The sequence below is a fragment of the Pleurodeles waltl genome, chromosome 3_1 (genome assembly GCF_031143425.1).
Source record: "Pleurodeles waltl isolate 20211129_DDA chromosome 3_1, aPleWal1.hap1.20221129, whole genome shotgun sequence".
Taxonomy (NCBI): domain Eukaryota; kingdom Metazoa; phylum Chordata; class Amphibia; order Caudata; family Salamandridae; genus Pleurodeles; species Pleurodeles waltl.
The window spans coordinates 1,750,617,663-1,750,642,149 of record NC_090440.1 but is presented as its reverse complement, the minus strand read 5'-3'; the positions used below and the strand labels follow the sequence as shown (position 1 = coordinate 1,750,642,149).

General features: G+C 44.3%; 1 protein-coding gene across 27 annotated transcripts in view; it reads left to right on the top strand.

Annotated features, from left to right (window-relative positions):
* MAP2 (microtubule associated protein 2) overlaps window positions 1-24,487 on the top strand; it is an 805,405-nt gene that overhangs the window by 642,440 nt on the left and 138,478 nt on the right. For all 27 annotated transcript variants that reach the window (XM_069225688.1, XM_069225680.1, XM_069225684.1 and 24 more), the window contains one exon: window positions 1,376-1,453. In XM_069225688.1, the coding sequence (XP_069081789.1) occupies window positions 1,376-1,453 (78 nt within the window). The remainder of the gene's footprint in view (window positions 1-1,375; window positions 1,454-24,487) is intronic.

The following is a 24,487-nucleotide window of genomic DNA, read 5'->3' as shown; positions in this document are numbered from 1 at the left end:
GGCCTGAGCGGAGTTTGTGGAGTTCTGGTACGTGGAACTCTGCAAAGTGCCAAAAAAACTCTGCTGCGCTACGTGGTGTTCTGTGAGTGGCAGAGTTTGGGTAAGTCATGCTGGTGACGTTGATTTTCAGCACCAGGAGTTTCTCCTATGCTGTAAATCAGCGCGAACTGCATCACGCAGAACACCAGAGGGTGCAAACCTCTTTTTCAGCTAGAGTAAATTTTCTACTCCAGCTGCAGCTTCCTCAATGCGAGCGGCAGCTTTCTCAACAATGGCAGTAGCGATCTGCCACAAACGCCCACGTTCAGAAAACTCGCTCGCCAACATAGTGGTTTGTCTCGCTCGCCAATGCAACAATGGCAAGCCCCACAAGAGAGCTAGTGTAGCTCTCTCTAGGTGGTACATCTGTTAGTGGGGCTCAACAAGTAAATGTTCCTCATCACTTGCTAGAGGTCTGCCAATTGAAACAGCACTGATGGGTCTACTTTTATCTTAACTTCATTTTCTTGCTGTTTACTCCAGTTACGCATCTCACATCTCTGGACACTACTCTATAGGCCTTTTATTGGCATAAAGAAGTAACACCTTCAAGTAGCAGATATAAGTAGAAGGTAACAAAAAGCCCAGCCAGGAATAGAAGCCCACTCCGTTCTCAGTCCAGACATTCCCTGGCTGTGCCACCTGCCAAACTGGACACTGATCTCACCAGTCTTACACATATACTATATGCAGGGGCTACTCTCTGCATCCACCTATTAGACAAGCTCACATTACCACTGCTAAAGTACCCAGGAAGGTACATTCAGCACTTTCGTAAAGTGCTGTGGCAATCACCAAACAATAACCACAATTACTACCTGGTGATATCCTACCACCCTTTCAAGATAAGACCCTTTGGCATTTTCAAAATCAAAAGGTTTTCAAAAGCTTCACTAACGTATATGTAAGTCGTATAGCATAACCAGTATTTAAGCAAGATTCTGTTCTACAAACCACAATTATAAAAGTGGCTTCAAACTTAGAATATGACCAACAGCAGTGCAAGCTTCCCTTATTCGCAGATGAGCTACAGCATTGACTAACAATATAACTTGCCCTCACACACACAACAGTTACAAAATTACATAAAATACATTGAAGAAATGTGTGTGTGTGTCTGTGTATGCTTAGTTATTTTGCTTGTGTTGAATTGCACCTCCTTCAACAGCTTAATGTGAACTCATCCCAAAATATGAACTGAACCTGAACTTTGGCTGCGTGCTCAATCCCATATCAATAGGAAGCTTCAATTAGTTAAATATAGAGGCAGAAAGATCAATTGTATGTGTTTAGAGATCAACTTTTAAGTTTCCCTCCTCTGTTACTTGCTTTCCAGCCGTTGACGAGACAGCCAATCTCCCACCTTCTCCACCACCCTCTCCAGCATCGGAACAGATGGGCGCCATGGAGGAAGGTAAGGCTCACTAGGGTACTGTGGTGTGCCTCTCCTGGGAATAGGACCTTCAAGACAAGGTGAGGTAAATGAACGCCTTTGCCATTGCTCTTAGCTTGATACATACCTGTCTCAGAGTGTTACTGATGGAGGAGGTCTGTTGTGTTAGGATATCATCTCCTCTGAGATATGACAGACTGCCCCAACACTACCTCCCTTCTAGAAACACTGACATGTCGAAGGAAATGTATCTGTTCTTCTTGTGCCAATCTGCCTCTCGTTGTCGTATAAATATTCTGTGACTGGCAGGGTAAGTTCCCATGTGTTGGCATAAAAGTATGGACATTTACTCTTGGTGCTCAGAATGGCATGGTCACCCAAATACACGCACTGTCTAATTTCAAACAACATATGCCTCCACTGTCAACAATATCATAGCTGATTTATTGACAACCTGATGGCCAATAGTCAGGACTGTCAATGTTAAGATGGCGTTCTAGAAGCCAAGAAGAACACCAACTTTCATTTCCATTTTAGATAACTATTTTTTATCTCAACTGAAACAAATAATTCCATGTTCATTCACAGGAGCGGTTTTCCGTCCCTTTAAATTAAAAACTGAGATGGCAGCAATTGGTCATATTCTGTGTGTAAAATTATTATTGTTGTTCCTAGAAGTATTACAATAATGCTCGGGTGAGACCATAGATACAACCAGTACCTGCATGTGTACATTGTGATTTGCTTCATGGTGGATCATTTATACTACTTTTTCAGCCTCAGTGTGTACTGTGCCTTATTTCGCTGCCAGTAATGTCTCTCTCAATCAAATTTTGTGAAACATAGACCTTTCACCCAACGCAACGCAGAAAGGCAACTTCTTGAGCCATATTTACCAGTATGTGGCACACTTCTCTCTTATAGCATTTGCGCACTTCAAATCGTCTAGCGCCAATGCAGGCACTCTTGTACTGTGGTGGATACCTTCCTGACAAAAACAATCCTTAGAGGCATATTGCTCTTTCCAATTGTGCTGCAGAATGGAAAGAGGAAGTACAGAGGAGAAATAAAGATAGTTCTCGCTAGCCAGCCTCGGTTAGATGCACTGTTTTGGCTCAAATCCAGGGTTACTGATTTTAGTAAATCTAGATTTGCATCACATTTCATGGGTGGATGCATGGGAATGTGCATGGAACACCTTCCAGACACAGATGCAGTTTGTGTTACTTTATTTGACTAAACCATGCAGAGCCACTCAAATCAGACTTTGCTTAGCTTAGTAACTCCATAAATAAATTTTGGTCAGCAATATGACATTGGCAGTAAAAACTGCCTACCACCGCGGTGACGGGCGCCAACATACCGCCACCCCGGCTACCGTGAGTCCGCCATATTATGAGCACTGCCTGACTTCCGCCACAATAAGGGCAGAAATCCGGCAGTGCTCATGGTGGTGGATGGCGGTAAGCTGGCGCTGCTACCACCAGCACTGCCACTCCAGTAGAATGCCACCAGCCATATTATGACCAGTAATACGGCCTGGCTGTGTTCTGCTGGCGGGGTGCTGCTGGCGGTAGCAGTGCCCCTTCCCACTCCCTGCCAGAAGAACCTCCTCGCCCAAGGTAAGTCAGGCTTCCGACAGGATAGTGGGTGGGAGGGTGGGGGGTGTTGAGTGTCTGAGTGTGTGCATGAATGTGTGAGTTTCTGTGTGAATGTGTCTGTGTTGTGTTTGCATGGTTGTATGCATCTGAGTGAATGCTTGTAAGAATGGTGAAGTGAGTGCGTGTCTGCATGTCAGTGTGATCATTGTAAGAATGTGTGTGAGCATGTCTGGAAGTACGTGTGTATGAATGCGTTTATGCCTGTATGTGTATGAATACGTGTATGCCAGTGTGAGTGTTGGGTGTATGCGTGGTGCATGTCTGAGGGTGTGTGCATGTATGGGGGGTGGGGGTGTGTGTGAGGATCAGAGGGGTGAGGGAGAGTTTGGATGGAGGGGGTGTGGGGGTGTTAGGTGAGTGTTGGTGGGGGTGGGGGTGGGGGAGCCACCTACCGGTGACAGGGAAGGAATACCCTGTCACCTGTAGGGCCTACCGCCATGGTTTTCGTGCTAACGCCACGAAAACCATGGTGGTAGGCAGGCTCATAAGCTCATAATGTCGCTGGCGGTACTATGCTGGCTTCTGGGCTGGAGATAGACATCTCCAGCCAGGCGGCTCACACCGCCATGGCGGTATGAGTGGAGAAGTGGCAGGTTGGCTGCAGCCAACCCGCCAATCTCATAATGTGGTGATATGTACCACCAGCCTGTTGGCGGTATTGCTGCCACATTACCACTCACAGCTGGGGTCATAATGACCTCCTTAGTGCTAATACTGTTGCACATGCATGCACAAGATATTGTGAAGGGAAAAGGGGAAGGAGAATGTTTGTTTTCCCTTCATCTGCATCTGGTGGTCCAGAATTGGCTAGGAATCTGAGCCTTGGGCTTTCTGTGGACCCTCGAAGTGTGAGTTTTAGATAGATAGATAGATAGATAGATAGATAGATAGATAGATAGATAGATAGATAGATAGATAGATAGATAGATAGATAGATAGATAGATAGATAGAAGCTGCTTCTAGAAAAGTTGTGAATAGTTGGGTTACTTGAATGTGCAGAAAAGTAATTTGCCTGGGTAAAATCCCGCTCCTGGTTATATACATAAAGAACAGTCAAATTTTGCTTTTTCATTTGGGATTTGTAAACACAGTAATTTTTCAAGTGTCTTGGAAATGCCCTGTATACAAATATATTGCCAAATTGGCAAGTTTGTGAATGATCCTGTGTCGGTCTCCCCCAGTAAAGTTATGGAACACTCACAAAATTGTAAGTAGGTGTGTATTCCCCAAGTATGCGCACCCAATTCACAGGGAAAAATATTTTCTCTGTGTACCAAAAAATTAAAGCTGAAGCACACATACATTTTTCTGTCAGCCTTTCACGTGCAGAAGTTTACATCTGATACAGTTCTGAATGTGGAAGTGATTAAATAAAGAGGAGGTCCTTATGACCCCGGCGGTGAGTGGTACTGTGGCGGCAATACTGACGGTACATACCACCACATTATGTTATGAGATTACCAGGTTGGCTGCAGCCAACCCACCACTTCTCCACATGAGCCGCCAGGCCGGAGATGTCTTGCTCCAGCCCGGCAGCCGGCATAGTACCGCCGGCGGCATTATGAGCGTGCCTACCACCATGGTTTTCGTTCCTTCCCTGTCACCCGTATGCTGCCCCCCACCCCCCAACACTCACCTGACACCACCCACCCCCCCACTCCATCCACACTTCCCCCAGCTCCCTCCGATCCTTACACACACACCCCCATACAGACACAAACCTGCAGACATCCACCACGCATACACCCAATCACTCACACTGGCATACACGCATTCAAACACACACTGGCATAGACGCATTCATACACGCATACTTCCAGACATGTTCACACACATTCTTAAAGCGATCACACTGATATGCAGACACGCACTCATTTCACCATTCTTACACGCATTCACTCACATGCATACAACCACGCAAACAACACACACAGACACATTCACACACACACTCACACATTCATGCACATACTCAGACACGCACACACACAACACCCCCCAACCTCCCACCCCACTCCCCTGTCGGAAGCCTGACCTGCCTTGGGCGAGGAGGTCTTCTGGCAGGGAAGGGGCACTGATACCGCCAGCAGCGCCCTGCCATCAGTACACCGCCAGGTCGTATTACTGGTCATAATATGGCTGGCGTCTTTCTACTGGTGTGGTGGTGCTAGTGGTTGCTTACCACCATGAGCACCGCTGGATTTCCGCCCTTACTGTGGCGGAAGTCAGGCAGTGCTCATAATATGGAGGACGGATGGTAGCCGCAGTGGCTGTATGTTGGCGGCCGTAACCGTGGCAGTAGGCAGTTTTTACCGCCAATGCCATAATGATGACCAATGTCTGCTGCAGTCAGAGATTTTCAAAGGTATTTCTAGAATTCTTTACAAATTCAAAAAACTATAGGAGCAAATTCTGACTTTTCATCAACACTTTTATCTATGTCAAAATTATAGGTTTTAGACAAAAGATCTGTACGATCTCTTGACCATCTGCCTACTGTGCTGTAAGTTTTAATGTGTTACACAGGGGTCAGAGAGGCACTGTAACCACAGGGACCCAGAGATACGATGTCCTTTAATGTGTAATTTTCCCTGAATCCAGGGACAATATTGCAAACATGTACACCTGCTGAATGCAGGCAGATAGTTTCTGGAAAAGGCCAGTAGCAGGTGGAGGGATGTAATGTAATGTTGATTTATATGGCACGGCTTATCACCTGTGAGGGTCTCAAGGCGCTGTTCATGGGCACAGGGAGATTAAGTGATTTGCCCAGAATCACAGGATGTAGCGCCAACGCGGAGGATCAAACCCCGATCTCTAGCTCCTGAGGCGGTTGCTCTTACCGCTGCACTACATCCTCTCCAGGGGGATGGGGATGGTGTTGTGTGGCAAAAGGTGATGCCGGGGACAGAAAGTCACGCAGGCATTATCCTGTCAAAGGGTACCATTTTTTCAACTGTGTTTTATTGGTATTTGCATTGGAACAGAAAAAAACAACAATTTGCAGGTGTGGATTACATCATATATATCAGGACAGGCATCAACGAAAGAAACCATACAATAGTAAGTACACATTACAGCATGAACCAAGTCATCGAACCAAATCCTTAGCGACAAACACTGCACATACACACGAGGTTGCCACATTATTTATGAATGAATAGCCCGATCAAGCGAGTCACCCCCATCTTCTAAGCTAATCAGAACTCGAATCCCCCCTCATCAATAAACTTATCAAGCAGCTGTCCCCAGGCTATTATCTCTTTCACTGCCCACTCATCCGTAAGTGACAGGCGCTTATGATGTTCCTCTGCCATTCCCCATTCAAGTAATTCTCTCAGCCACTGGTCTAACAGCTGCACCCTGGTTCCCAACCACCCTAAGGCCACATGACATTTGGCTAGAAGAAGAATGAGCTGAGTGAGTTTGTAAGGGATCTTATGTCCACTAGGCATGGCCACCACACCCAATAGCCAAGCCATCAGAGTCAGGGGAATCACCAATCTGGTGGCCCCCACGACCCTAGGCACCACTGTTCTCCAAACAAATTCTGAATCCTGGCACAATTCCAAGAGAGATGCAAAAAGGTACCATTGTTATCCCTACAGTGCATGCATTTAGCCCCCTGAAGGGATCCATTCTATTTAATTTGCGAGGTGTCACATAGGTGCGAAGCAAGTTATTTAAATGTAACAGCTTGAACCTGGTATTACAAGATACCATGCGCAGCAGCTCTGAAGTCTGAGCCCAGTCAGTGTCAGAGATTGGCCCTTCCAGGTCCCTTCCCAAGCCCGTCACACCACGTATGGTTTTTTCAACATATCCCTCTGAGTGCTTTATAGAACCCGGTAATCAAGTGCTGCCCCTCTCCTCACTGAAGTAGGTCACCAAGCACTCCCGTGGATCGTGGCACTGGCAGAAAGACACACCACACCTCCCTTGCAATGCTTTCCATCTTGGCATAATGCAGAAAATGACAGGGACCTACTCCAAAGGTGTCTTCAGCTTCTTAAAAAGTGCGAAAAAGCTCAACAGGGTAAAGATCGCCTGCCACCTGACAGCCCCCCACCCTCCATTGTTCCATAGAGATGTCGTCATCAATGGCCTGGAATGGTGCAAGGTCCCACAGCCACAGTTTCCTGTCGAAGGTAGCACTGTGAAGTACCTTCTGTACCACCTTTTCCCAGATTGCCGCTGTAGTCTTGACCAGATAAAGGATCAGCCTCCCACCCCTACATCAACAGTTGAGCTAAGGTGTCCCTACCAAGCATGTCCCAGAACAGCCTTTTCCCCCAAATGACTCGGCCATCCACCTCGGAGCATGTTCAAAATGTGCTGCAAAATCATACAGCTGTATGCCCGGAACAGCTAGCCCTCCAACTTCTATATCCCTTCTGAGCGATGATAATGCTTCCCTGCTGCTTCTGCCAACCCAAATTAAGGAGACCAATAGGCTGTCCAATCTGCGGAAGAGTCAAAGCTCAAGCAGGAATATCGAATTCTGGACAAGATAAAGGCAGCATGGGAGAACAAACATTTTTGCAATAGCTTCCCTACCCATCACTGAAAGGGAGAGTCTGTACAAGAACACAATCGAGTTCTCAAGGCCTCTCACCACCCTGTCTTCATTTAAATGCCTATGTGCTGCTTCAGTGTGTGTGAACTAGGTACCCCTTCGTTTCCCTGTGAAGCCCCACGTCTTTCAAAGGGTAAAATGTACTTCTCCACAGTGCTGTGGAAGTCAGTTGAGAGGTATGGGGGGCAGGCTGTTGAGCTGCCATAGGCTCCTGCAGCATCAAAAATAGGCCTGATATCTCATGCCTGGGAATGATCATGTCTCAAATCCCAAGTAATCTGGGCCTAGAGCTGTATGTAATTGCAGGTGGCACCATTTTTCATGGAGGTATTTCTCCAGGTGAAATTCTATAGCAATGACAGTATAGGCAGCCTTCTGCTAACTGACCTGTCAGGTTTAATGTCTCACATAGACGACTTACTATACACACCCAAAGAGTAATTCCATGTCACTTAGTCTATGATTTAGAGTTTGGCAAATGTGTTACTCTGTGACAAACTTAACGGATACCCTCTCCACCGAATTACAAGTGCATTATATTCAGTGGCGCTTGTACTATGGCAGACGGGATATCCCCCATGTTGTGACGAAGTAATTCATCTGCTGATTTCTAAATCAGGCCCAAAGGCCCTGATTGTGAGTTAAGCGTAGTGGTAATCTCATGCAGTAACATATAGTGCATGACTTTACTGAATTGTCTGGTCACGAGTTAAGAACTGCATGTATTATTTAGCACATGTGCCTAATACCAGATGTCTCACATGAACGTGCACCATTTAATGCATGCACTATTTAAGACATGAGCCATTTAATGCATTCACTGTTTAATGGATGAGGTCATTAAAAACAGTGGAAAATAAAACCTTAAAATACCATCAGTCAAAAGCAGGTGGCAAAAATTCATTAAGGTGTAGGGAATAAACGAAAAACTGTATAACAATTGAAAAATTGAAGCAGCTCACACTTCCATTCTATAGTCCACTAAAAAGGATGAAGCACTGTTAGGCCACTATATCATGCTATGCCAGATTCATGTTCTAGTACAACAAACCATGCAGCATGAGGATGAAAATCAGGCCACCAACCAATGACCTCAAATTGCATAGCAACACAGAACAAGAGTCTGGATTAACAAAGTACCAGTAGAACACATAAACATGAGTCAGCTTGAGATCCAGTAGATACACAGGCTCAATATGAGCACCGTGCAAAACATATTTTCACCATTACCTGGATGACCAGCGTTAAAATCCACGGCCATTCCCCCTTCCTGATAATGCTAGAAGCACTAGAATTCTTTGCATGCAGCAGGCAGCAGGATTGCTGGATGGCATTTCTCGGTTAACTTTTAGCAAAAAACTATGCTAGGTGATGGATGCTCAGCAGAGAATGAGTGAGCAGCATATATAATTTGCCTTGGACACCCATACAGCTAATGCCAGCAAAGCAAGTATCTGTGCTACAGCAGGATTTCCTGATACCCTAGGGTTACTTGGCTGCACCCATGTACACATAGGCCCTCATTACGAGCCTGGCGGTCTGTGACCGCCAGGCTCGCGGTTGGCGGGAGCACCGCCGACAGCCTGGCGGTGCCCCTTAGGGCATTCTGACCGCGGCGCTTTGGCCGCGGTCAGTGCAGGAAAACCGGCGGTCTCCCGCCGGTTTTCCGCTGCCTGTCAGAATCCTCCAAGGCGGCGCAGCATGCTGCGCCGCCTTGGGGATTCTGACACCCCCTACCGCCATCCTGTTCCTGGCGGTTCGCCCGCCAGGAACAGGATGGCGGTAGGGGGTGTCGCGGGGCCCCTGGGGGCCCCTGCAGTGTCCATGCCAATGGCATGGGCACTGCAGGGGCCCCCGTAAGAGGGCCCCGCTTGTATTTCACTGTCTGCATAGCAGACAGTGAAATACGCGACGGGTGCAGTAGCACCCGTCGCACCTTCCCACTCCGCCGGCTCGATTCCGAGCCGGCGTCCTCGTGGGAAGGTTGTTTCCCGCTGGGCTGGCGGGCGGCCTTAAGGCGGCCGCCCGCCTGCCCAGCGGGAAACTCAGAATGCCGGCCGCGGTCTTCAGACCGCGGTGCGGTATTCCTGCGGCGCAACTTTGGCGGGCGGCCTCCTCCGCCCGTCAAAGTTGTAATGAGGGCCATAGTGACTTCAGGTAGACAGAAACAAACATGCTGAAACCGTATAATGAAATACACTATTTATGTGCAAATGCCATGTGATGTGGATCTATGTGTACTATATTGGTGTCTTAGATGCTGTGCAGAAAACCACAATATTATGATGCTGATGAGAAGCAACATTAGCTCTACTGTGGTAACACATCGCCCAGTAGACACATTAACCCTTCATCATCAAGATTACAGTGCATTGTGATTGTTGTAGCCTAATCTCTATACATATCAGAAGTACCATTAGATAATTGTTTTACCCCAATGGCATATTTTACCTCTGTGCAAGTCAGTGGGGTTATTTTATTTTATGTTCTGGAATATGTTATGTGACATTCTGACATTATTACATCTGTCCTATCTTATTCCATTATTGGTGCCTATCTTCGGTTTTACATTCTCTTGTGCCCATTATTTTCCACTATATTGCCCCATTTTCTGTACTATTGTAGCCTAGTATCTTGCTTTTGTAGCCTGAGGTGTTCTAATCTATTAATATAATATTGTATACTCCCCTGTGTCACCTTGTTAGTGGAATTATACTAGCAGACATTATTCAATCATATCACAGTATACTAATTTCACGCTAGTGCTTGTGCGTATTGCGTTCTAAAAATTATATGTTCTATAAAGCCTCTCTTCCACTAATGCTAGTGAGGGGCTACTCCTTTGCCGAAACTGTCATCTTAGGGCTTTTTCTGCTATTGAATATGCCTTACACAAAGAGAAAGATTCACAAGCACCAATGATAACGGATATTTACAACAATGCAGGATCAGAAATATAAAGGTAAGCACATCGAAAAATGCATGCCAATATAAACCACAAAAAATAAAATAAAATACAAGCAAAAATGGACCATTCATCGTTCGCACCAATTCATCAAGTGGGGGACCAGGTAAGGGTGGTCCCTCAACTGTGATTTCCCATATAATTTCCATAAGAAAATTTGCTCTCCAATACAGAAAAAATGACTGAATAAAAGTACAAGTTTGGCAAAAAGTTGGAAAGTTTCTCAGAAACAGAATGGATTTAGACTTTGAATTAGTGTAAATCCATTCTGCCATGTTTGATAAATTAGTGGGTAAAAAGGAGCTCAGATCGGGCTACTGCTCAGAAAAAAGTAATATTTGGGCGGTACCAAAAAAATTTAAAAGTAGACCATTCTGAGTCTTGTCATAGATCGGACCCTGTGACCATTGTGCAGGCCGTAGGGCAGGGGCAGTGGGTGGTGACCGTCAGTGGTTTGGGTGCAGGGCTAACTCACTGCTTCACACTGCTGATGGATGTCCACAGCGAGGGATGGGGTTCACTGTGGTGGGTTGGCCACCCTGTAGTGGGCCGGGTACAGGACCTGGCTGCAGGCCCTGGGGTTTGGGCTGGTTTTTGGCCTGTGCCAGGCCTTGCAGCCGAGCCCTACTGTGCATTGTCAAAAGCCGTGCACAGCAGGGGTTATGTGCTCCCAGGGGAGTAGATGCAGAGCAGCAGGGGTTGGTCATTCTGCAGTGGGCTCATCTTAAGTTTGCCTTTTGTGGCGGACACATGCTTAACTTTGAATATGATAAAATATAGAGAAATTCACTGAAAAAACAAAAGTTAAAGTGACGTTATAGTTAAGTGATGAAATCAGATAAGAAGTAATGTTTAAAAACTGAAAAAGCCCTGGAATTCATTCATTATAGTTTAGTAAACAAATTATAATATGCACCCATCCTGTCTTGCACTGCTTATGACCTCACACATTATATCACTCATGGCATGTTAAAGGACATCATTGATGACATCACTGATGATAGTGTCCAGTCAGTGTGACAGTGAGCTATAAGGTTTGGTGTCTTGAAATAATTCAACATGCCTAACTTTCATTCAACTTTGCCCAATTTTCAATGAACAACCAAGTGATAGTGGAACAAACGATTAACTTCATGCTGGACACATATCATATCAATCAAGTCACCCATATTTGGTGGATGTTATCCTCTTTTTCCTGGTATTCACCCACATAACAAAATATGTCCTTAAACTTTAATGGGGTCACCCCTTTTTTGATACCTTGAACACTTGTTTGTATTCTATTCACTTTAACAGGATTACCCTCTTTAAGCATTCACATGACCTGCAATTTTAAGCCAAGGGTTTGTAAGGTATGCAGATACCACTGCTAAGACACCTTCTGCCTTACTCTATGGACAGCCCTCTTTAGTTTTGTGAACTACAATACGCACATTCCCTGAGATGAACACAAGGAAATACAGCCTTAGAGCCATGCTTACAACCCCAAGGTGAGTTAAAACGCCTCGAAGTAGGTCACACCTCCATTCCACTTTATTCACCAATGTACAATGTCTCAAAATCTGCAGTGAAGTTCTGGAAATAAACATCCACACCTCATAAATTTCCTTGTTACATAGAATTTGTGTGTAGCACTGAATTGTAATAATTTAACATAGGCACATGCCCAGACATCCACTAGTATATTCTATTGTTAATTTGAGCGTTGGATTGTTTGCAATAGGCTTTAGCTTTAAGCCATATCCTTACAACCCACCCACATCAGATGTTCTCAGCCTTTACCTTGTTTATCATGGAGTGCTACTTGAACTCCCACTCATTACTTCGTAAACTATAAATATAACTTTCTACTTGCACAGACGCACTTGCCTCCATGGATTACCCTGTTTCAATTCTATGCATTTACACATGTACATACAGTAATTCTGAACAGGCCCTTTATTATCAACTCTCTTTTTTTAAACCATGGAGTAATGTGAATACCATTATTATGGATCATGTCTTCTGTGATTTCATCAGTGACGTCATCAATTACGTAATTTGAGATATAATCAGAGATGTCATGAATGTTGTAATTTACTTGACATGAGTAATGTAATATAAGGTAATAAGAAGTGTGTGACGGTGCACAAGTTACAGTAATTCAGCAAACTAAAAGTGCCTTTAGTTTTTAATTTTTTGCACATTTGCTCTCATCTAATTTCAGCACCTAACAACAACACTATAATATCACTTTAGCCTTTGGATTTTTCAGTGGTTGCAGGGACGTGATAGTTAGGTTCAGATTTTACATAACCATAGAAATTCAGCAGAAACTGTTATCTCAAGTAACTATAACTCGTGCCCTAAGGTAACTATAACTTTCTACGTTTTTTAATTCTGTTTCCTAACTATAACATTCCTGTAACCGTTGTTTTTTTCAGTGAATTTCTAGTTTTTTTTTTTTTACATAAAGTAAATTTAATTACCATATGTTAATGTGAACCGCTGGCACTCACAGCCTTTGCGGTGTGACGGGGGGTTGGCCAACTGTATGCCGCCGACCCTGTGCTGCGCACATCCTTTGGCTGTGTGCGGGGGAGTCCTTGCAGCCGACCACCCACATGCATCAACCCCACGCCACACTCGTCCTTCAACCACGCGCAATCCCATCTTGACGGACCACCCTGAAATTTTCCAGACAGCAGCAGAACTGACAGGCACACTAGTTTTTAACATTTTATGAAGATACAACAAATGGTGCCAAAGTTATTAGCAAAGCAAATAACACTTTTCCTATGAAACTAGACCAGTCGCCAGAAGGCAGTTATTCTTATGACCTAGTTTCCACAAGAAAGTTTTTTTTTGTTTTTTTCAAACCTTGTTTGCCAGTCAGTTTAGCTACTATCCAGAAAGTTTTGGGGTGATCCGTCAAGTGCTGGCCGAGAAAAAGATGGGATCCCAAAACACGTTTTCCCCATGCAATTTTCCATAGGGATTTTGAACAGCCTGAACTGCTGAAGGGAATTGCACCAAATTTGGCAGAAAGCTAGTTCTTGGTCTAGAAAGAGTGTTTTTGTAATTTGGTGTAAATCCGTTCAGTAGTTTTGCAGTTATTAAAGAAAAGAGATTTATATATATCTAGAGACATAGATCCAACGTGGATCTGGGTGGAACTGCGGATCCACGCACCAACAGCAATGCCTTTATGGGCTGGCCGTAACCTCAGAGGAAAGTTGTGGATGCCATTTTGATAATCGGGACTCAGTTCCCAGCAAGGAAAATAAAATAATAAGGGACCAGGGTAGAGGTACGCTGACCTCATGGGACTGATGGAGGGGTCTGTGAGGGACCCCTCATGGTAAAGAAATTGTCCAAAAATGTATTTTCCAGACCCCAATTAAAAAAATACATACTGCCACTCACAAACCCACACACCTACTCACGCACTCACACACCCACTTAGACATCCACACAACCACTCGCACACCCACCCACACCCGTACAGCCACTCACACACCCACTCAGACCCACACACCCACTCTCAGACCCACACAGCACTCACACACCTACTCACAGATCCACAAAACCACTCACACACCCACACATCCACTCACACACTCACAAATCAACACACCCACTCACAGACCCACACAGCCAGTCACACTTGCAGTCACACACCCACCCACCACACACTCACATACTCACTTACACACCCACACAACTACTTACACACCTAGGTTACAGGGACGTTATAGTTAGGAAATAGCATTCAAAACATAGAAATTCACTGAAAAAAACAAAGGTTACAGGGATGTTATAATTAGGAATAAAAGGTGAAAAACCTTAGAAATTCAATGAAAAAACTAAGGGTACAGGAACGTTATAGTTAGGTTCAGATTTTACATACACAAAACCATACAAAAAGCAGCAGTTATAATTATTCTAAGTAACTATAATTCATGCCCTAAGGTAACTATAATACACACCCTTGTCATGCACTGCTAATTACCCCACATATTACATCACTCATGATGTCTTCTATGACATAATTGATAATATCACTGCAACATTTGCAGTGAATTTATTGATGAGAAAACTGTGCATGGTGGAGGCGCGAATTCTAGTTACCTTAAGGCACAAGTTACAGTTACTTGAAATAACTATAAACTATGAGGCAGAGTGGTTTTTAAATGTCACTAAAACCATGAGTGATTTGAAAGAGTCGCCAGAACTCAAAGCTGGCAATATTGGCCACTATCACACTTTACGCATTATGTACTTTTTATATAGTATGTTTATATTTGGGTAGGTAGCTTGAAAAAGCAGTTTTCTTTAAAGTGCAGCTGGTACTTGCACTGGATAGAATTAGGATGTTTAGGTTGTGTTTCCCTTTCCATTAGAAATTGTTGTTAAACAATGGACAGGGGTTTGGGCCAGTGGATTGCTGTGATTCGGTAACTGCAGTTTTTGCAGCATATTTATCGATTTACTGAGTTTGCTACTTAATTTGTAGATTTCACAGAAATTACATTTTTAACTCAAATCAATATAATTGTACTGTCAGAAAATGTGCTATATAATTTTTATTTTTTTAATGTATAATTTAGATACCATTGCCAAATAATTTGCACGTAACTCGAAAGCCCTGATAAAGGTAGAGCTCTCCAAAGTGGTTTCGGCTGTCACTCTGTTGATACAATCCTTATTTCACATGAAACTATGATTAATTTTCCATATTACATGACTTCCTGTGGAATACGAGTTGAGGTATACCACTGCATGTTGTGCAATAGTATATATGAAAATGAGCAGGGTGTGAAATAATATTTATTACTGCTGTTGAATGTGGGGAGGGGGCATGACTCACAAGAGGCCTCTTCTGAGTTTTGGCCTCCTCTCACAGTCCACATTGGTAATAAGAAGAATATAACATGCTGCAAATAAAAAAAAAAAATAAAAAAAAAATATATATATATATATATATTTTACAATTTAGAGGGAGAAAGAATACATTATTATAGTTAAAACTTAGGTTTAAAGTGTACAATTAAAATAAAATTTAAATGAGGATAGAGAAACTAAATAAAAAAATGTGACTTTACTGTTTAGAGATTTAGAGTCTGGCAGAAATGTACTTCAATCCAAACGCTACTTGTTGACGGAGCCCACGTTGGTGCTGTCAACAAAATATTTCCTCTGACTGAACAACAGAGTAGGGGCCATCAGATGAAGGGCATTACACCCTCTTCCCTACTTAGGGTGGACAGCATAATGCCTTTATCTTCTGGTCCATCACGGCCAAGAAAGCCCTGATGAAGAGAAACAAGTAAAAAATAATTATGACCCCATACACCCTGGGAGACAGCTTGCAGGGCGTAGGATCTTTAGCTTTTGGTTTTTCAAAAATAAACCTCCACTTTGAGAGTTTGTTTTTGAAAAACAAAACAAATGTCAGTAAGTTGGTGTATGGTTGTCAAAATCAACATTTTAATACATTGAAAGGAACTGCTGTGATGGTGGTTCCTTTTAATGTACAGAAATGATGGCAGGCGGTCATCTTAAATTTGGCAAGAAGTGTTCTTAGGATGGCGGAAGGAATGTCCTCCACCATCCCAATGGACACTACTCCGTCCGCCAAACATTAAATTAGACCGTATGTTGTTAAAAAAAATATTAAAAAATACAACTATTTTTCTATAAACTAAATAACAGCAGAATTACACTAAATAACTTACAAAAATGTAATTTAAAAAGTGAATATAAATTAAGATAAGAATAGGGCTGATACAGAGGTTAACTATGTAGCAGTGTAATTATTGTTATACTTACTTTTTTGATTAACTAGCTTTTTGACCTTATCAGACACCCACCTAAGTACTGGATGACCTTTAACGATCAATCGTTTAGAGAGGGCATATCTGCCCACCCGGGTGTCCTAGCATTAAGAAGCAAAGAGTAAGCATCAAGGTTAACTTTGGACATCAAATAGCCAAGTTTGGAACTGCGATCTCAGCACGTTTTTCTTTGATATTCTATGCAGTGGGAGAGGTAGGTTATTCCAGGTCATGGTGGTCAAGTAGGTAAAGGGTCAGGATCTGTGAGTCGCAAGCCTCAATAACAGAGCTTCCGACAATCTTAAAGATTTCACCGGCGGGTAGTGAGCAAGTCTGTTACTCAAATAACTTATAGAACTCACAATGGGCAATAAGAAGTGCCTTGTAGAGGATCCTCTTTCTAACTGGCAGCTAGTGCAGTTCTTTGTGTCTGTGGGCAATTAGTTGTCTGTGAGGAATTGGGGAAATTAACCTACCTGCTATCACTCGATTAGATATTTAGGAGGCCCCAAATACTAGCCATTGGCATAGAAAAGCCTAGATGTTATTGTTGCATGTACAGTTATTTTTCTAGTTTCAATTGGGGGGAACTTCAGGGTTTTTTAGGACCTGGATCAAGGAGAAGCAGATACCTGCTATGGACAGTGTCTGGCCACTGAAGGACAACCTGTTATCAAATTTAACCTCCAGATTTTTGGCTACAGTTGTAGGCTTTGTTGAATGGCCTAGCTCATCTGGCCACCAATCCTTCAACCAGCTTTTCATCATTTAACCAACCAGTAGCATCTCTGTCATATTGGAGTTGCATTTCAGGCAGCTCTTTCTCAACCACTGAACAACATGGGAGAGAAATCTCTTAAATGCCAGTTGAGTTGTCTCTGCCTTCTTGCCTAGGGATAGGATAAGCTGAGTGTAATCATCACATGAGCTATATTGTATGCCACAGGATTCAATGATAGATGCAAGTGGAGCTAAATAAACATTGAAAAGGGTAAAGATCAATGATGAACTCTATGTACTGCAGGATACCATCCATTATGCCTCCTCGTGCTATGAGAGAAAATACTTACAACATTTGACTTTTGTACAAACAGACCCTTGTCATTGTGCTGGACAGAACTGAAAAATGCCATAGAAGTATGTATTTTAATTGCCCATCCACATGGACCTGGCTTAGCTGACTTCATCCATTTCATGTGTCCTATTGGTGGCTATGTATGTTTATGTGATCAATGTGCCCATCTTGTCCTTGTCTGACTTCCCTGCTCTCCCTGCATTCATTTCCTGTGTATCTGTTTGTAGATGAAGGTGCAGATGATAATGTGGGACCTTTGTACTGGACAGCAAGTTCCAGGTGTGCTTCCAGCGGGAAGATGCGCAAACTCCATGCCCCCTCCATATCGGTGTCTGTGCCTGATGATGACCCCTACCTTTCGGATGAGGACTATTACGAGCACCCTTTGTTCAGCTCAGAGTGGACTGACTCAAGCACACAGTCCATTGCCACAGCGCAGACCTTACTGAACCCTGAAGGTGAATTAGCCATGGCCACTCCCTGTTCCTACACCCTCCACCTTCATCCTCTCACATAATGCCTCATTGACATGCTCATGGGGAATGGGTGAAAGAAGGAGACATCTTGTTTTTACACCAGAAATTCCCTATATTGACCATACCATGAGGGTTAGATTACACTGCAGATGGAAGTAGTTGGAGTGCATCCTGCCTATGGCATGTTACAGTCCAAGCCTTCATCAAAGGATCCATCTTGCTATGAGCAAAATAAAACTACCTTTTCTCCAACTCCATCCTTTAGGTGAGGGTACAAGTATTCTTACAAGTAGCAACTCCACCTAAAAGGCATCCTCAGTGAACCCTGACGGTATTAAGACAAGGCAGTGTCCAAAGAGGTAACTCAGAGACTTATTTACATACTGTACAAAGTTTTCTATAACTGGTTTAGTGCACATGTGTGTTCTAAAGTCTGGGTGCAATAATCCATTGACTTTTAGCAAATATTAGATACATTAAAGAAGGTCTGAGCTTGGTAAGTGAATTGTGCAAAATTGAATGTAATGTCAAGTGGGTAAGGAAACCAAGAATTATTGATGGACTTGAAAAACACTTTTGGTTCAGTTAATGAGTAATTCACACTGTAGGACCGTTGGCTTGTTTGCACACAGGAAGTACAGAGTTGGGGTTCAAATAGGCTTACATTATGTACCTGGCGTGTTGGCTTCCTGAGGAAGGTATTGGATCATAGGGTATTCTGTAATCCTTTGCGACCAGTGAGTGCTCTCCGAATGAATACAGTGTAACAGGCAGGAATGCCTGAGATAGTTTCCCATCAGATATTGTGTTGTTTGTTTGTTAACTGTTCGGTCACTGGCACATCGTGACAACACCTCACTACAGACATTTTTACCATTGCCACCAAAGATCAATAAATGAGAAAGAGTGCACTGGACAAAATATACAATTTAATGGCATACTTGTACCAGTGGCTCAAGAATAACTGTCTTGATAAATGAATTGAGGTCATGCTCATTCAGCTGCCCAGGAATGGCTATATTGATTGCCAATCAAAGCCCAGTCTTGCGAGCATAGAATAAGAAAAAAGGCAACACTTGAACTCATGGGGGAGAGGTAGATGTTGCATTCTTGAATATCAAACACAATTGATTAACAAGCAAAGAAGTGTTGGTAATTATTGTTGGTTAAGTAGAAGTTCCAGACCTCCATGTCTTATCAACATTCTTGTGCAATTAAAGAACACAGCTCAACCTGTGGTTGAACAAACCAAGCCCAACTGACCCATAAGGGCCCATATGTGCCTCCTTGAGCAAGATGGAATTTTTCAAGAAATGTTCTCTTACAGATAGCTTGATAATCTAGCTTTTCTTATTGTTGAGGTGCCGCTCCTCAACAGCTCATCCTCCATCCATATTGACACAGAAAGGAATTCCTGGCAGGCGTAAATATTCTACAAAGGCCTGGATCTCAGCCACAAGTGTAAGATATCAGCACTCTTAAACCATACTCAAGAAATGGGTGGGTGTTCTGAGTCATACATTGCCTTGGAATATTTGGAATGCTCACAAATATGTACATTTGTGGGCATTCTCAAACTCCTCTCTGGATCCTTGCCTTCTACAAATGGTCGTAGATTTACTCCAGCGCAGGGCTGCAGTAACTCCCTTTCCAGAATGTGAAGGGGAATGGTTCACCTCCATATTTGGTAGGAGTGTAGGGGAATGCCTTAGCCATGATGAAAAATATTTCCTCATAAGCCGAGGCATAGAAAATTTTGACCTGTTGATATCTCTTCATTTCAGAAAGCTATTCAAAATCAACTCTATGTCAACAAAGCAAAAGGACATGTCTAAGAAGGAGTCATGGGGTGCCTAATGGACACTTTGGGGGTCATTCCGACCCCGGCGGGCGGCGGGCACCGCCCGCCGGGCGGAAACCGCCCAAACACCGCACCGCGGTCAAATGACCGCGGCGGTGATTCCAAATTTCCCGCTGGGCCGGCGGGCGATCTCAAGAAGATCGCCCGCCGGCCCAGCAGGAAAGCCCCTGCAGAGAGGAAGCCGGCTCCGAATGGAGCCGGCGGATTTGCAGGGGTGCGACGGGTGCAGTTGCACCCGTCACGATTTTCAGTGTCTGCAAAGCAGACACTGAAAATCATTATGGGGCCCTGTTAGGGGGCCCCTGCACTGCCCATGCCAGTGGCATGGGCAGTGCAGGGACCCCCAGGGGCGCCATGACACCCGTTCCTGCCATCCTGTTCCTGGCGGTAAAAACCGCCAGGAACAGGATGGCGGGAAGGGGGTCGGAATCCCCATGGTGGTGCTGCAAGCAGCGCCGCCATGGAGGATTCCCTGGGCCAGGGGTAAACCGGCGGGAAACCGCCGGTTGCCCTTTTCTGACCGCGGCTTTACCGCCGCGGTCAGAATGGCCCAGGAAGCACCGCCAGCCTGTTGGCGGTGCTTCCGCGGTCCACAGCCCTGGCGGTCATGGACCGCCAGGGTCGGAATGACCCCCTTTATCTGAAAATATTACCCCCTTTTCTTCTTCTCACCCACCATCCAACTGCCTTTGGCTCATCTTCCTCAACGACAACTAATATCTTTATTTAGAGAAGCTCAGTATGTATTTGAAAAACATGTTGTTAAGTGCCATATATGTATATGGAGTTTAGTGTATTGCATGAAAACTCCCTTCTATAGCTTCTGATGAATGAAAGCTCATCTCAATTACCAAACCTTTACACTTCCAACTGAACCATATGTTTTCTAGCAAAGACAATGGAGGCTAATTGGGACAGACTAGGAGACCTTCAATGCTCCTTAATAGATATGGTGCCTGACTTGTCAGTATCTATGTGCAGACTTCACACATCACAGAATGCTCAGCATAATTGAGCAGCCTCATCTAATGCAGGTCATCCCCTTCCAATGTGCACTCAAGGAAGTGTGTCCCATGCAAATGTGTTGCCACATCCTTTCACCACTGACATGGCTTGTCAGTTTGGTACAACTGAGGGCCAGTGTGGAAGAGAATACAACAATTATATTTAGAGTGGACTTTTGTTGCTCTTAATCTCAGTGGTATGGGTGAGGTTTTCTCACGCGGAAGGTGAGGAAAGTGTGCACACACAGGTGGGAGACGGAGCACCACATAGCCCATCGGCCCCGTTTCAAAGTCTTGACACTTGACCAGCAGTCCAGTGGAGCACCAGATGATAATTACATAGTGATTGATAGCACAGGCAAGAATATTATTTTATAACCCACATGATGAAAGGTGGATTAATTTTCATATAGCAGTTCTTAAACTACGGAATGCTAAGATATAAGGACTGATTTAGATCTTGGCGGAGGGAAATACTCCTCACAAATGTGACGGATATCCTGTTTGCTGTTTTACGATCCTTTTATATCCTACGGGGATCGTAATACTGCAGACAGGCTATCTGTCACATTTGTGACGGAGTATTTTCTCCGCCAAGACCTAAATCAGACCCATAGTTACTGACATAATCAAAAGCAAGGGAAGCTCCAATAGAACTTTCTTTGTTTACCATCTCACCCGACTCCTTTCACCAGAAAAGAGAATTGCATACATAGGCCCTCATTACGCGGTGGCGGTCGGACCACCCCAATGTGGCAATCGGACTGCCACACTAAGACCGTGACGGTATTGCCATGGTCGGACCTCCAGCACCACCACTTTTCATTGGCACAACTGTGTGGTGGTGCTGGCAGTTCTAATCCACCAGGGCAGCACTGCAAGCAGCGCTGCTCTGGAGATTACGACTCCCTTCTCCACCAGCGGTTTCATAGCGGTAGCACTGCCATAAAAACGCTGGCAGAGATGGGGCACAGGGGACCCTAGAGGGGCCCTGCACTGTCCATGCACTTGGCCTATTGTGTACTTTGCAACGGGTGCTGATGCACCCTATGGACTACAGCATTGCCGCCGGCTCTATTATGAGCCGGCAAAAATGCTGTAGGCTGTTTCCCACTGGGCCAGTGGGAAAGTCGTAATGGGGCTGACGGGGAGCCAGCTGTACTAGTGGCAACCTACCTGTCGGGACTTCGGTGGACAGGCCTTTCAGTCCACCAAACTCCTAATCGGGCCTGTAGTTATAGATCTTTAAGCAATCAGTGTGTTAAGGGTATATATATATATATATATATATATATATATATATATATGTTTGTAATATTGGCTGTGTCTGCATACGTCTGTACTTTCGAATGCAGATTTTCAGGAAACACTTTAAAACTAAAACTGTGAATTTGCAGCAGGTTCAGTTTAACTGATTAAGCTGCTATGATGGTAAGTGCATAGATAGGATACTAAAGTAATACTTATATATAGATATATTTTATATATAAATGTACATTTTATATATGTATGCATGTGTGTGTATATATGTGCTACAGTGAAAATACATGTGGCTCAATAACACATATTTAGAACAACTGTACTAATAAAAGCACATTCACACATTTATTACTAAAGATTAAATTCCAGCTTATTACCACAGTAGTCATTTTTAACGTGAGAAAACTTTGTTTATTGCCTCTCATGAGTCATGAATCTTCCCCACACTCAACAATGGTATAGCGCATTACACACACACTCTAGCATTACACATACACTATAGCAACTAAATATATATTACCTACTGGCAGGTGCCAGAAGTTAATTATAGTTAGGACCAAGTTTGCATAGGTAAAGCATTTTTTTGTTTTGCCAATAACTTGATGCAGTTTGATCAACATTCACGGCATTTTCAAAACTAGTATGCCACTCACTTCAGCTGCTGTCTTGAAAGTTTCAGGGTGATTAGTCAAGCGGGGCCATGCACTTTCCCATAGGGATTTTAGACACGACTACAGCCGGAACCACTGGAAAAAATTACACCAAATATGGCAAAAACCTGGCCCTTGGTCCAGAAAGCGCACTTTTTGTGATTTGGTGTAAATCCGTTCAGTAGTTTTGGAGATATTTAAGTTAAAAAATACAGATAGCTAGGGAAATAGATCCTCTGTGGATCCGACAGATCTTAAGCTGCAATCTGATTGGCTCCCAACAGATCAACCAGGAAGTGTTGGATGCCATTTTGGGACTTGGGCTCAGCCAAGTCTCCAAAAAAAAGTAAAAAACAAAGAAAAGTCGGGAGGTTAGGAATACCCAGACCACCTCGGCCAGGTGCTGGGGTCCCACTGGGAACTCACCTAGGCCAAAAAGCATTTTAAAAAACATTATGCTGCGAAATTGTTGAGGATCAACAAATTCAGACAAAATGTTTTTTTAAAAACAAGCACCATCACACTGTGGGCAGTGCTGCTTCTACACATGGGATCCCCCTCCCCGTAGCATCCACACACCCCTCGCACAGGAGACAAAGCTTCCTCTTCACTTACCTGGTACTGGAAGGAGCTTCTGCATGCCTTTCATGCACATGCATGGGTTAGTGTTCTCCCAGAGCAGCAACAGGTCCTCATGGCCAAACTGGAAATCAAAATTAATCCTGGTAAAAAATGTTCAAACTAATCCCACTTCACGGGTCCTTCAGCAAGCACTTCTCACTTTCTGTGGCTGTAGCCATGCTGCAGGAGAGTTGTGGCAGGGCATCTATGCAAACGAGCCAACTGTGTCAACCTACACTGCGATTCTCCTTCACACTACAGGTCTACAAAATGCACAGAACAGGGCTGTCCAAGTTCTGTGCCACCCAAGCTCTGCACTTGCAGCTTTCATCCGTACTTCGGCAGCAAATTATCCATATCCCACCCAATGCTCCATCTCGCAGTAACATCCTATACCCTGCTCCTCACCTGTCTTGCAGCAGCCCTTGCCTTGCCCCTGCAGTACCCACCCTTCCCACACCCTTCACCCCGTATCTGCAGTCTTTCTCCTGCCACTAGCCCTACAGCCTCTGTGCGCTCCTCTGCCAGTTTACAGTTTCCTATACAGTCTTCCTCCCCTCTGCAACCTGCTCCCCTTCTGCCCACCACAGCCTATGGGGGAAATGCCGGTTGCAAGGAGCTGCGTTTCAGCCCAGCACCCCACACAGAGCCGGGCTCCTCCACTGGAGGAGGATTCCAGCTACAGGGATACTCTCCCACAGAGCCCTTACACAGCACCAACACACAGCATTGTCCCTCAAGCCTCCTTGTAAAATGCACAACGCATTTAACTTCATCAGCGCCACACCTACATAATGCCCTCACGTCTAAACAGGAGCAGTGTCAGACCATCGTGTTCCCCACAGGCCAGCCATCAGAAGTGACAAGGGTTGAGCTCAAGTTACTATATTGAGGGTGCTAACAAAGCTGCTGTTGACTCTTGCAGCTTCTTGATGGCTCCTGGCCCGATTCTAAAACTTATTCAAATGCACCTGAGTGTGGGAAACAAAGACTGCTACCAAGGTGGGCAAACCAGTGCTTAATTTGTGCTTGTTGTTTCCGGTGCTGAGCACCAGCACTTATTTTTGAGGGCCGGGACTTGTTCTTATG